Here is a 12,312-nt window from a genome sequence, read left to right as displayed (position 1 = left end):
TTCTCTCGAAGCCTTTTCCCACTCACTTTTCCTTCCAACGCCCATCGACCACCGGGGTTTTTGTTCGTGCTGCTCCGCTGTTTCCTCCCAGGAGGAATATGATGCCTCAGCTTCCCAATGTTTCTGGGAGTTCGGCTGGGGGGAAGGCTCCTTCTCCGTGGGGCTTTCTTCCCTTCTTGCTTCATCGTCAGACATCATAATTATTTGCAAAGTCCCCCGGTAAGGTTCTTCTTCCCGGGTTGACTTTCGTTGGAAGCCCTGTCTAATGTCAGGACCCACCCCAAACCACGTCTTAGGAAGACAAAAACTCTTGGAGTCAGGTTTTTAGTCCAAAATAAATCTTTACTATGACATGCTCGGTTGTAGGAAATGAGACAGGGCTTAATGGTTCCACGATGTAAATCCTTATAAAGAGTTCCCGGTTTAACCCCCCTTAATCCCCATTTGGTCAGCCCCCCCCATCCTTCCTCTCGTATCATCCATCTCGTGGGAAAGAGGAAGTTAGGACCCTTTTGTTTATTGCTGTCTTCCGTGACAAAAGCCAGATGCTAGCCCCCCCTTTTGTTTCCCCAGTTCAAAAGGCTTCTCCTTTCCTTTGAAATGCCTATTGCCGGTTCAATACACATCTATCCTCTTCTCTTCGGGAGATGGCAGAATCCATAGGATATGTTTGAAACATTCCATTTATGAATATGATATAAATGGATTCTGACAACCAGTTTAGTGTAGTGGTTAATGTGCTGGCCTAGAAACCAGGAGATTCTGAGATATAGTCCGGCCCTAGGCCCAAAACCAGCTGGGTGACATTGGGCCAATCACTCACTCTCAGCCCAACCCAGCTGACAGGATTGTTGCTCTGAGGAAAATAGGAGGAAAATGGAATATTGATAAGTTTGCCGCCTTAAGTTGTATACGTAAAAGGATAATTCCCCCCCCCCAAAAAAAGGTCATCCAGTATGCATCCATACGTAATTAGTATCGCACATGCCACATAATTCAGGTGAATGATGCTCCATATGCATTCCCTTTATACGGCATTTGTGAATAAATAGATCTGAGATACATAATCTTAAATAGTTTTCCCCCATTATATTTAACCTGGTAATACTTTTTTTTTCTTCCTAGCTCTCTCTGTCCTACTATTTATGGTCATGAGGTAAGTATACTCTATTAGAAATATTCAATGGTTTGTATTCCAAATGCTTAGTAGAAAATAAAATATATTATGGGCCTAGTTTATAAACTATATTTTAATGGTCTGCAAAGAAAATGTGAATGAGATTATTCTTAGTTTGGTATTTCCATTACTTAAAACCCCTCTATTAGCATTATTAATATTATTTAATATATTACATCAGCAGTAAAATGAGTTTTTTATTCCTCACTTAATCTGATTTATGCCTCTTTTCAAGACCTTAATAAAACTATATAGAGAGGTATTGACAATATGCCTGATAGCTGCCTATAAAAATGCATCATTATTTTATTAAAATGCTCCGTGAATTAAAAACTGCATAACAGTTACTAAGACTAGCATGGTAAAATAACATTGTTACTGTTCTTACATTATTGTGGTGTAAAAGATTTTGTAACAATTTTTTAGAGGACTTTATTTGATGCTGCACTTCTTAAGACTTTGAAAGAAATGAAACTAAGGAGTTTTTTTTGTCTGAACTTTTGTTTCCATTTCATTTTTATTTCTACTTTTGAAGAGTTAGAAGCTTCTTACAAATATTGATAGAGACTATCTGGATCTTGTACTACTTTGATTGAATTATCCCTTGCAAATATTTTATGGATTGCTATCTTGTGTCACAGATGGTAAAAGCTGGCTTAGTGTTGGCACTATTTGGAGGATGCCAAAAATATATGGATGATAAAAATAGGATTCCTGTTCGAGGGGACCCACATATTCTCATGGTTGGAGATCCAGGACTGGGCAAAAGTCAGATGTTGCAAGTATGGATTCATCTGTTTTTGCATACAGCTTGCTTTTCATGCTTAACTACCAAGTTGTTTTAAATAGTATTTTGTAGCACTGGATATCCTGTTATTTCAGAATGTATGTATATTGTTCCTTGGGGATTTTATTCTTTTTAATATAATTGGCTATGTTATCAACATGGGTAATTGATCCATAATATGCAAGGCTAACTTTTTCAATTTGTTTCCTCAGGCTGTGTGCAATATTGCACCTCGTGGAGTATATGTCTGTGGCAATGCCACTACCACATCTGGTCTGACTGTAACTCTGTCTCGTGAGAGTTCCTCTGGAGATTTTGCACTGGAGGCTGGTGCTCTTGTACTTGCAGATCAAGGTATAGTGCTCAAATGTATTTATCTGGACCAGAAAACCTATAGATGGGCACATTTGTTGCGGCATAAACTTTCCTTTTACTGGAAACTTGAGATGCAGTCTCAACTGACGGGCATATACTTTTCAAACACTGGGAAACAGAGAATGGGAGGAGTCTGACGAGAGAGAAGTAAAATGTGTATGCTGGTAGTGATGATTGCATATAAAGCAAGAAATACCTACATAGGCAGATACTTTGAGCTAAATTCCCCTCCCCTTCACACTGGAGGTATCATTTATTTATTTATTTATTTAATTTAATTTAATTTGTATACCGCCCTTCTCCCGAAGGACTCAGGGCGGTGAACAGGGCAATAAATAGCAAAAATACAAAAATACAAAAATTAAAAACAAATTAAACCATAGTGCCCAAATACAATAAATAAATTACTTAAAAACCATAATTAAAACCCCAAACCCATCAGACCAGGCCGGCTTGTTCAAACAAATAGGTTTTTAGATCACATCGGAAGGAGCGAAGGTCGGGAGCCATCCGGAGCTCAACCGGTAATCGGTTCCAAAGGTCAGGCGCACCCACAGAGAACGCCCTCCCCCTGGGGGCCATCAGTCGGCATTCTCTGACCGGTGGCACCCTGAGGAGGCCCTCTCTGTGGGAGCGCACTGGGTGGAGGGAAGTTGATGCCGGCCGCAGGTGCTCCCTAAGGTACTCCGGACCCATGCCATGTAGGGCTTTGTAGGTCATTACCAGCACCTTGAATCTCACCCGGAAGGCAACTGGAAGCCAATGCAGCTCACGGAGCAGAGGTGTAACATGGGAGTATCGGGAAACCCCCAACACAACTCGCGCGGCTGCATTCTGCACCAGTTGGAGCCTCTGAGTGGTCCTCAAGGGCAGCCCCATGTAGAGAGCGTTGCAGTAGTCTAACCGAGAGGTCACAAGCGCATGAGTGACTGTACGTAAGGCATCCCGGTCTAGATAGGGCCGCAACTGGCACACCAGGCGAACCTGGGCAAAGGCCCCCCTACTCACAGTTAAGGTGCTTCTGGGTTGAAAACAGCTGGTGATGTCACAGCTGTCCAGAAGATGCTTGTGGAGGCTCTTGTCCCTGGAATGGAGTGACGGCAGCTCACCCTGCCGTGCAGCAGCACTCGTCTTGAATGGGGGCTTGCTAACCTCCCACCCAGCATCCTAACCACCTGAGCCAGTGTGCTCCTGTGAGCTAAGCTGATTAAATATTTTACTTTATTTTGAGAATTTGACACTCCTTTCTAGCACTGAAGATTTACCTAGTCTGCTAATAAAACACCTTCCAGCAAACCAACCGAGCTTAGAGAGCATCAAAAGGAGTCCACTGCTGAAATGATTGGTTCTTTTGAGTTTCCCATTATCAGTTGCAAAAAGCACGTGCCTAATTCAATTCAAATATCCTGTCAGAAACTTATTTTATGAGAATCGAGGAATTTATGTTATCTTGGAAAAAAATACAAGTTCTGAATAAAGTATAGTTCAAAATGTAGCATAATGATATATACAATAATTTATTATTAAGCATAATTTAGTAATTTCAAGAACTTACTAGTCTGGTAGTATACCTTAAGTGCCTACCACGAAAATTTTACATTTTGGTAAAAAGAGAATTCTCACATTTAAGTACTGAATTTTCCCCTGAATAAATTTCATTTTGAGCATGATGGATTTTATATCACCAGTTTTCTCAGTGTGGAACAATTGCCTTGCTTGCTTTGTAATTATTTTTCTCTTTAGGCATATGTGGAATTGATGAGTTTGATAAAATGGGGAGCCAGCACCAAGCTTTGCTGGAAGCTATGGAACAGCAAAGTATTAGTCTTGCTAAGGCTGGTATTGTTTGCAGCTTGCCAGCTAGAACATCAATTATAGCTGCAGCAAATCCAGTTGGGGGTCACTATAACAAGGCCAAAACTGTATCTGAGAATTTAAAGTAAGTACTGTATTTTCAAAATGTTCTGCTTTATAGTTTTCAAGACAAAAAAGGAATTTTTTAATACCGTTGTTTCATAAACCCTAGCTAAGAGCTCGCCCACTCCGTTCCACAGTCTGTCTGGTTGCTCACTGCTACAGTGTGGCAGGAGGGTGCGCGTTGTACCAGTGCTGCCGCCACGAGTTGAGGTGAAACAGGTGTGTGTGTGGGGGGGAGCTGCCCCTTACACCCTGCATCTGTTTACCTCAGGGCCCCCGCAGCCAGGCCACTCCCTGCTTGGTGACCTCCCCCGCCTGTTCAATGACCCAGCTGCCTTCCCGCCTCTTCCCTTTCACTCTCCTCCCGAGCTGGACTGCCATGCTACGGAGGCTGGGTGGGTGGGGGGCTCGGTCGCCTTACCAGGTCCTCCTCCACCATTTTGGAGCTGGGGGGGGAGTGACAAGAAAAGGCTTTGCTGCTGTTGTGCAACAGCTATGTCCGCCACTGTAGGGGCTTATTTCGGTCCTGGTTGCCCCCGCTTCGCCCCGCAGATCACCTGCTCGATGATAGCCACTGCTTCCTCTGCCAACTCTCCTGTGGCTTGCGCCATGACTAGATAGCGCAGGCCTCTCCTGCCGCCTCCCTCCGCCTGCCAGACACCCACCAAAGCCGCCCGCCTGCTCCCTCCCACCGTCTGCTGGTCTGCGGCCGCAGTGGCTTTCAGGGCTTTCCAGGGCAGACGCTCAGAAGGTGAGGGCAGTGCTGGAGGAACACGCCTTCAGTTGAGGAGAACAGCATGGACAGGTGGGGGCAGCCGAAGGACCGAGTGGCACAGCCCCTGAGGTAAGCAGGTGCGTGGTATGCGTGGGGCAGCTCCACCCCCCCACCTGCCTCACGGCGGCACTGGTGCAATGCATACTCTCCTGCCCTGTTGTGGCCGTGAGCAACCAGACGGTGGAAATGGAGTGGGCGAGCGGCTGCAAAATCAGATGTCCCCTGAAAATAAGCCTTAATGGGTCTTTTGGTCCAAAAACAAAAAAAAATATGACCGGGTCTTATTTTTGGGGAAACACAATAACATTGTGTGAATTTTGTGTAAATTCTGAAGCTGTATTCAGCTCTTTGAGATAGAACTGTAGTACTATATTGGGTTTATTTTTTCTATGTAGGATGGGAAGTGCTTTGTTATCCCGATTTGACTTAGTATTCATACTGTTGGACGTTCCAAATGAAGATCATGATCATTTGCTTTCTGAACACGTGATGGCAATGAGAAATGGAAAACAGACTGGATGCAGCAGTGCTACTGTGACTCGTGAGCATTCTCAGAATTCAAATATATCAGTCCTTGAAGTTCTTTCAGACAAACCATTGGCGGAGAGATTAAAGGTAAAATGTTTGTTCATGTTTTGACCTACTATATCTTATCATCAGAAAATGCTGATGATGTGTGGGAAAAATGAAATATTTAGTACATTTGAGATAAACTGTTTTGAGATAAGTTGCTTTGTACATTTAGTACATTTGAGATAAGTTGAGTACAGTTATGAATGATCAGAGGAATACGATACTCCTGCAGCATAGTTTGCAAACTTAACATTGCAGCATTACAGGAGACTGAATTATTTCTTTCATCCTTTCTGTTCTTGAAGCTGCTGGCCTCATAGGGTAATCTAGAAAGTGTAAAAAAATGTAAATGTTTAACTTCTGTGGTTAGAAAATCAGAATTCCATAATATAGAGGTGAAACTCAAAAAATTAGAATATCATGCAAAAGTTCATTTATTTCAGTAATGCAACTTAAAAGGGGAAACTAATATATGAGATAGACTCATTACATGCAAAGCAAGATGATAGTTCAAGCCGTCATTTGTCATAATTGTGATGATTATGGCGTACAGCTCATGAAAACCCCAAATCCACAATCTCAGAAAATTAGAATATTACATGCAATCAATAAAACAAGGAGTGTACATAGAACAATATCGGACCTCTGAAAAGTATAAGCATGCATATGTACTCAGTACTTGGTTTGGGCCCCTTTTGCAGCAATTACTGCCTCAATGCGGCGTGGCATGGAAGCTATCAGCCTGTGGCACTGCTGAGGTGTTATGGAAGACCAGGATGCTTCAATAGCAGCCTTCAGCTCTTCTGCATTGTTCAGTCTCATGTCTTTCATCTTTCTCTTGGCAATGCCCCATAGATTCTCTATGGGGTTCAGGTCAGGCGAGTTTGCTGGCCAATCAAGCACAGTAATCCCACGGTCATTGAACCAGGTTTTGGTGCTTTTGGCAGTGTGGGCAGGTGCCAAGTCCTGCTGGAAAATGAAGTCAGCATCCCCATAAAGCTCGTCTGCGGAAGGAAGCATGAAGTGCTTCAAAATCTCCTGGTAGACGGCTGCGTTGACCCTGGACTTAATGAAGCACAGTGGACCAACACCAGCAGATGACATGGCTCCCCAAATCAACACAGACTGTGGAAACTTCACACTGAACTTCAAGCATCTTGCAGTGTGTGCCTCTCCATTCTTCCTCCAGACTCTGGGTCCTTGGTTTCCAAATGAGATGCAAAAGTTGCTCTCATCAGAAAAGAGGACTTTGGACCACTGAGCAACAGACCAGGTCTCTTTTTCTTTAGCCCAGGTAAGACACTTCTGACATTGTTTATTGTTCAGGAGCGGCTTGACAAGAGGAATACGACATTTGAAGCCCATGTCCAGGATCCGTCTGTGTATGGTGGCTCTTGATGCACTGACTCCAGCCTCAGTCCACTCCTTGTGAAAGTCCCCAACACTTTTGAATGGCCTTTTCCTGACAATCCTCTACAGGCTGCGGTCATCCCTGCTGCTTGTGCACCTTTTTCTTCCACACTTTCCCCTTCCACATAACTTTCTATTAATGTGCTTTGATACAGCACTTTGGGAACATCCAACTTCTTTTGCAATTACCTTTTGAGGCTTTCCCTCCTTATGGAGGGTGTCAATGATGGTTTTCCACACAACTGTCAGGTCAGCTGTCTTCCCCATGATTGTGATTCCTACTGAACCAGACTGAGAGACCATTTAAAGGCTCAGGAACCCTTTGCAGGTGTTATGGCTTAATTAGCTGATTGAGCCTAGAACATTGCACCTTTTCACAATATTCTAATTTTCTGAGATTGTGGATTTGGGGTTTTCATGAGCTGTAAGCCATAATCATCACAATTATGACAAATCACGTCTTGAACTATCTTGCTTTGCATGTAATGAGTCTATCTCATATATTAGTTTCCCCTTTTAAGTTGCATTACTGAAATAAATGAACTTTTGCACGATATTCTAATTTTTCGAGTTTCACCTGTATGAAAAGAATAAGTGGAAATTAGCAATATCCAATAGATATTTTTTGTTCTGATTAGGATTTAATTTTCTGAGTTTATCTTCACCCCTCACAAAATATATACAGCTAGAAAACCTCTTTTTCAAAGGGTAGGAAAGCCAGATGCCATATGGATTGCAGCCTTGCCCAGTCTTAGATTTTTTTTGGCTGCTTGGGTTGTCTGTCTCTGGTATAGGAACAGTCTCCATATTCTGAACCCTCCTGAAATTTCTGTGTGATTTTAGAAGGCTACAGAATTAGATTTGAAAGATTCAGTTTGATGAGATTAAGATTCTGGTCTAGAAACAACCAGGAGACCTAGTCCTGCCTTGGGCCTGAAAGTTGGCTGAGTGATTTGGGGCCAGTCAACCTTCTGTCAGGCCAAAACCACCTCGCAGGGTTGTTGTAGATATGTTCTCTGCCTTGAGTTACTTATAAAGTAATAAAGGTGGGATAAAAATCAGATGCACATATAAATAGCAGCGAAGTCTTTGTAAAAGCAATTTTCCTTGGAAGTTCTCAGTCAAGTGTTCAGTTTCTGCTTGGAAGCAATAAGCTTTTGCGCAAACACTCTGCGAGAGATAAAGAGATGCCAGTTCCAGCGGACAAAGCACTGGGGAGGCAGATCTTAACTATTGCTTCTTCTTTTGTACAATATTTTTTAACATTCCAATGTGAGAATACATGTAACAGATGTACAACAGCCTGTGTTGTGATGACTTTTTTGTGCTTCTGAGGCTGAGGTGGGAGGTTTCACTTGTGTCATGTTGCTTTCTTTGAGGACCTCTGAAAAGTATAAGCATGCATATGTACTCAGTACTTGGTTTGGGCCCCTTTTGCAGCAATTACTGCTTTAATGCGGTGTGGCATGGAAGCTATCAGCCTGTGGCATTACTGAGGTGTTATGGAAGACCAGGATGCTTCAATAGCGGCCTTCAGCTCTTCTGCATTGTTCGGTCTCATGTCTCTCATCTTTCTCTTGGCAATGCCCCATAGATTCTCTATAGGGTTCAGGTCAGGCAAGTTTGCTGGCCAATCAAGCACAGTAATCCCACGGTTTACTGTCTGCTATCTGCTCATGCCATTTATTTTTCCCAGCCGAGATGGAATGTTGCAATATCTAAATAGTGTTTTTAACTCTTAGCTCATTCCAGGAGAAAACTGTGACCCAATTCCGCATCAGTTGTTAAAGAAATATGTCGGCTATGCAAGGCAATATGTACATCCCAAACTATCTCCAGAAGCTGCTCAGATACTCCAGAAATTCTATCTTGAGCTCAGACAACAAAGTCAAAGAGCAGATAGTACGCCCATCACCACACGACAGCTAGAATCATTGATCCGCCTTACTGAGGTACTTTTTTCATTTTATAACAGTCACTAAGCATTTTATAGTAGGTATATTTTGACAGCCCAAAGTACTGGATTTTAAAACACAGAGACTATACTGTGGAGGTTTCTTACGTTGACTTCTAGCTGGTTTATTTTAAATTGCACATGTTGATGCTATCTGAGATTGAAAAGGGATCAAATCTAAAATCTTTTTTGTGACTTGAGGAAAACCAGCATTCCTACCATTTTTTTATGGAAATATATAGTACCTGCTATAAATTCATAAACTGGCATCTGATCTATACATATGCACATGTATATACAATATATATAGATATACATGCAGACACACACGGGTGTATATATCAACATTGACTTGAAGGCACCAAAAAGAAGAAATAGAAATAAAAAAAAGGAGGGAGTGGTCCAGATAACTTGGAGTAAGCTGTTCCATAGGAGAGAAAACATCACTAAATAGATTTGAGCCTGGAGGTCCCTGGAGGTGGCATTTTCCTTCAGCAAATCTTACTGGTCATTCAGATTCAAAACATTTGCTGTGTAGCAGGGAGGCCAGTACAACATCACGCTCAACTTGTCCTTCAAACCTAACATAAAAAGAGCACCTCACATTGAGTTATCTATGGAGCAGTACCAGTTGCCTCCTGTAGTATCTTGTAGATGACAATTGTCGCTCCACCTTATTTACCTTGGAATTATAACTGATGGAACATCTGAAATACAGATAGGCACATCCCCAAGAAGGGAATTTCTTTCTTCCAAGTATCAGTGATACAGTAATGGCCAAAGTTGTGGAAACCTTTTGGGAAAAGTATATAGTAGGAATGCCACGTTTGGTTAAGTTTCCACCAGTTTTTCTTCTACTGTAGCCTTGTTCACTTAATAATACTATTTTACATCGCTTTCTGGGCAATCAGTCAACTCTTTGCACCATTACTTTAATTTTAATACGTTTTACAAGCTCACTAAATGAAAGAAACAAAACCCAACCAACTTGATAGCGATCACATAACACACTGACAAATGTCCTCCTCTCAGCTTCAATACATGACATCAATAACTGAATCCTCCTGTGATATGATTGGCTCGTTGCCCTAATAAGCAGGCATATACATAGAATAAAGGCTATTGCTAAGCACATTGATTTGTGCTTTAGATTGTAAGCCGCCCTGAGTCTTCGGAGAAGGGCGGGATATAAATGGGATTAAAAAAAACAACACAAGATGACACCTGATTGGCTGTCTAAACACTCGTGCTCATTGGCTACAACCGGATGAAGGAAAGCTACCTGATATCAACCTAAGCAGGTTGTGCTTCCTTTTTCTGGTTATTTGGCTATAACTTTTCATAGAATTACAGTGCAGATAATTGAACAAACTATGTTGCATTACATTCTTGATTCAATTATCTTTCCACTGATATATAATTTTATGGTACTACTCCCAAAAAAAGTGGTGCTATTAGCCATCAAACCTCAAAAATACACTTTTCCCAAAAGGTTTCCACAATTTTGGCCACTACTATATATGCCAAATAGTCTGCCCTTTCATCCAAGATCAAATCATGGATGAGAATTTATTAAAGGCAGAGCGGTATAAAAACAATACTATTTATTCTAATTAGCAAGCTTAGGTCAACTATGTATGGTCCTTTAAACTAGGGGATTAAAACAGACTATTACAGTATATGCAGAACACCTATTTTGCTGCTAAAGCATGGTTTCTCTCACACATTTCCAATCTTTTTTAATTAATTTAAGTTTTAGTAGGAATGGTGTATTGTATTTATTTTAACGCTTTAGTAATAAAAATCTTTATTTGCAATTCACCAGTTTGTGCTGACACATTTTTAAAATACCAAAAAAATTTTTTTCCACAAAATTCAGAAACCTTGTGACAATAACATAGTAATCAAATTGAATAATGTAACTTTTTTTCCAGTTTCAATTTCTTTCACAATTGGGATGCTCAGTCATGGGACTTGACTTGACATGGAATGTGAACTCAACCATAATGATTTGTAAAACATACTTTATGGCTTAGTATTGTGTGTCAGCCCAGCTAAGCAAACTGTGGCCTATTTGGTGAACTATTTTTAATATGAATGTGATTTTAACCATGCCATTTCTAATCCAATTAAATACTGGAGATTTGGATATAATATTAGCATTACTCCTTTTCTTTAAGGCACGATCGAGATTAGAGTTAAGAGAAAAGGCCACCAAAGAAGATGCCGAGGATGTTGTTGAAATAATGAAATACAGGTAGTACAAACTTAATAAAGTACACGGTAATAAATGAAAATCTATGAGCTTGCAACATGCAAACTGAACAATATACAAACTGATGCATTTTTCAGTAAATATAAATCAAAATATTTTGAAAAATTATCCAAAGTATAGTAGCTTGCATTCAATAAACCAAGCACAACCTGAGTGGAATTATAAAGTAAATGTGTTCTTTTATTAAACTTTCTGATTAAGGAAAAATTCAAAGACGCTTCTCTGCCTCATTTGCAATTGTATTTTTAATTTTACTTTCTTGCTGACGACGTACATTTTGGTTTACTCTTTTCTCAAGTATGTTAGGAACTTACTCTGATGAATTTGGGAAATTGGATTTTGAGCGTTCTCAACATGGTTCTGGAATGAGCAATAGGTCACAAGCAAAGAAATTTATTTCTGCCCTCCATCGTGTTGCAGAAAGAACTTATAACAACATTTTTGAGCTTCACCAACTCCGGCAGGTTGCTAATGAATTAAATATGAAAGTAAGTTAAAATAAGTATGTCCTCTAGAAGGATTAAATTAGCTATTGATTTATCAGGTATTGATGTTATCAGTTGGAAGAGAGGGTTATTGTTGCTTCCAGTATCTCTATTGATTGAAGGGACCCTGGAGCTCCAGCTTTACTTTAGAACAGGGGTGTCAAACTCAATTTCATTGAGGGCCGCATCAGCATTGCAGTTGCCCTCAAGGGGCCGGGTGGGTATGGCCAGGGTGGGCGTGGCCTACTGGGTGGGCGTGGCTAGAGTGCGTATGGCCTACTGGGTGGGCGTGGCCAGCTCTACATCTTTCGCATCAAGGGTGCCTATGGGGGCCTGGGCAGGAGTGGGACAGATCTGAGGGTCTCTGGCAGAAGGAGGGTCTCTGGGCCAGGGCCAAGGCAGTGGGGGCCATTCCCTCACTGTTTCCAGGATGGCTTCGCGGGCCACATGAAACCACTTCGCGGTCCGGCCCCGGCCCCCGGGCCTTGTGTTTGACATGTCTGCTTTAGAAATATTTGAGTTTGATATTATTGATAATATAACTTGCACATAACAAAAAAAATCTTGCTTAGGAATTTTTATTG

General features: G+C 41.4%; 1 protein-coding gene across 1 annotated transcript in view; it reads left to right on the top strand.

The window, feature by feature from the left end:
- Positions 1–12,312, top strand: part of MCM8 (minichromosome maintenance 8 homologous recombination repair factor) — a 32,250-nt gene that overhangs the window by 18,767 nt on the left and 1,171 nt on the right. The window contains exons 11-18 of the mRNA XM_081340501.1: positions 1,126–1,156; positions 1,819–1,959; positions 2,177–2,318; positions 4,083–4,278; positions 5,427–5,646; positions 8,757–8,966; positions 11,149–11,225; positions 11,542–11,731. Of these exons, the coding sequence (XP_081196627.1) occupies positions 1,126–1,156; positions 1,819–1,959; positions 2,177–2,318; positions 4,083–4,278; positions 5,427–5,646; positions 8,757–8,966; positions 11,149–11,225; positions 11,542–11,731 (1,207 nt within the window). The remainder of the gene's footprint in view (positions 1–1,125; positions 1,157–1,818; positions 1,960–2,176; positions 2,319–4,082; positions 4,279–5,426; positions 5,647–8,756; positions 8,967–11,148; positions 11,226–11,541; positions 11,732–12,312) is intronic.

This window comes from Vipera berus (genome assembly GCF_964194415.1).
Source record: "Vipera berus genome assembly, chromosome: 1".
NCBI lineage: Eukaryota > Metazoa > Chordata > Lepidosauria > Squamata > Viperidae > Vipera > Vipera berus.
The sequence above is the reverse complement of the archived record's forward strand: the minus strand, read 5'-3'. Positions and strand labels throughout refer to the sequence as shown.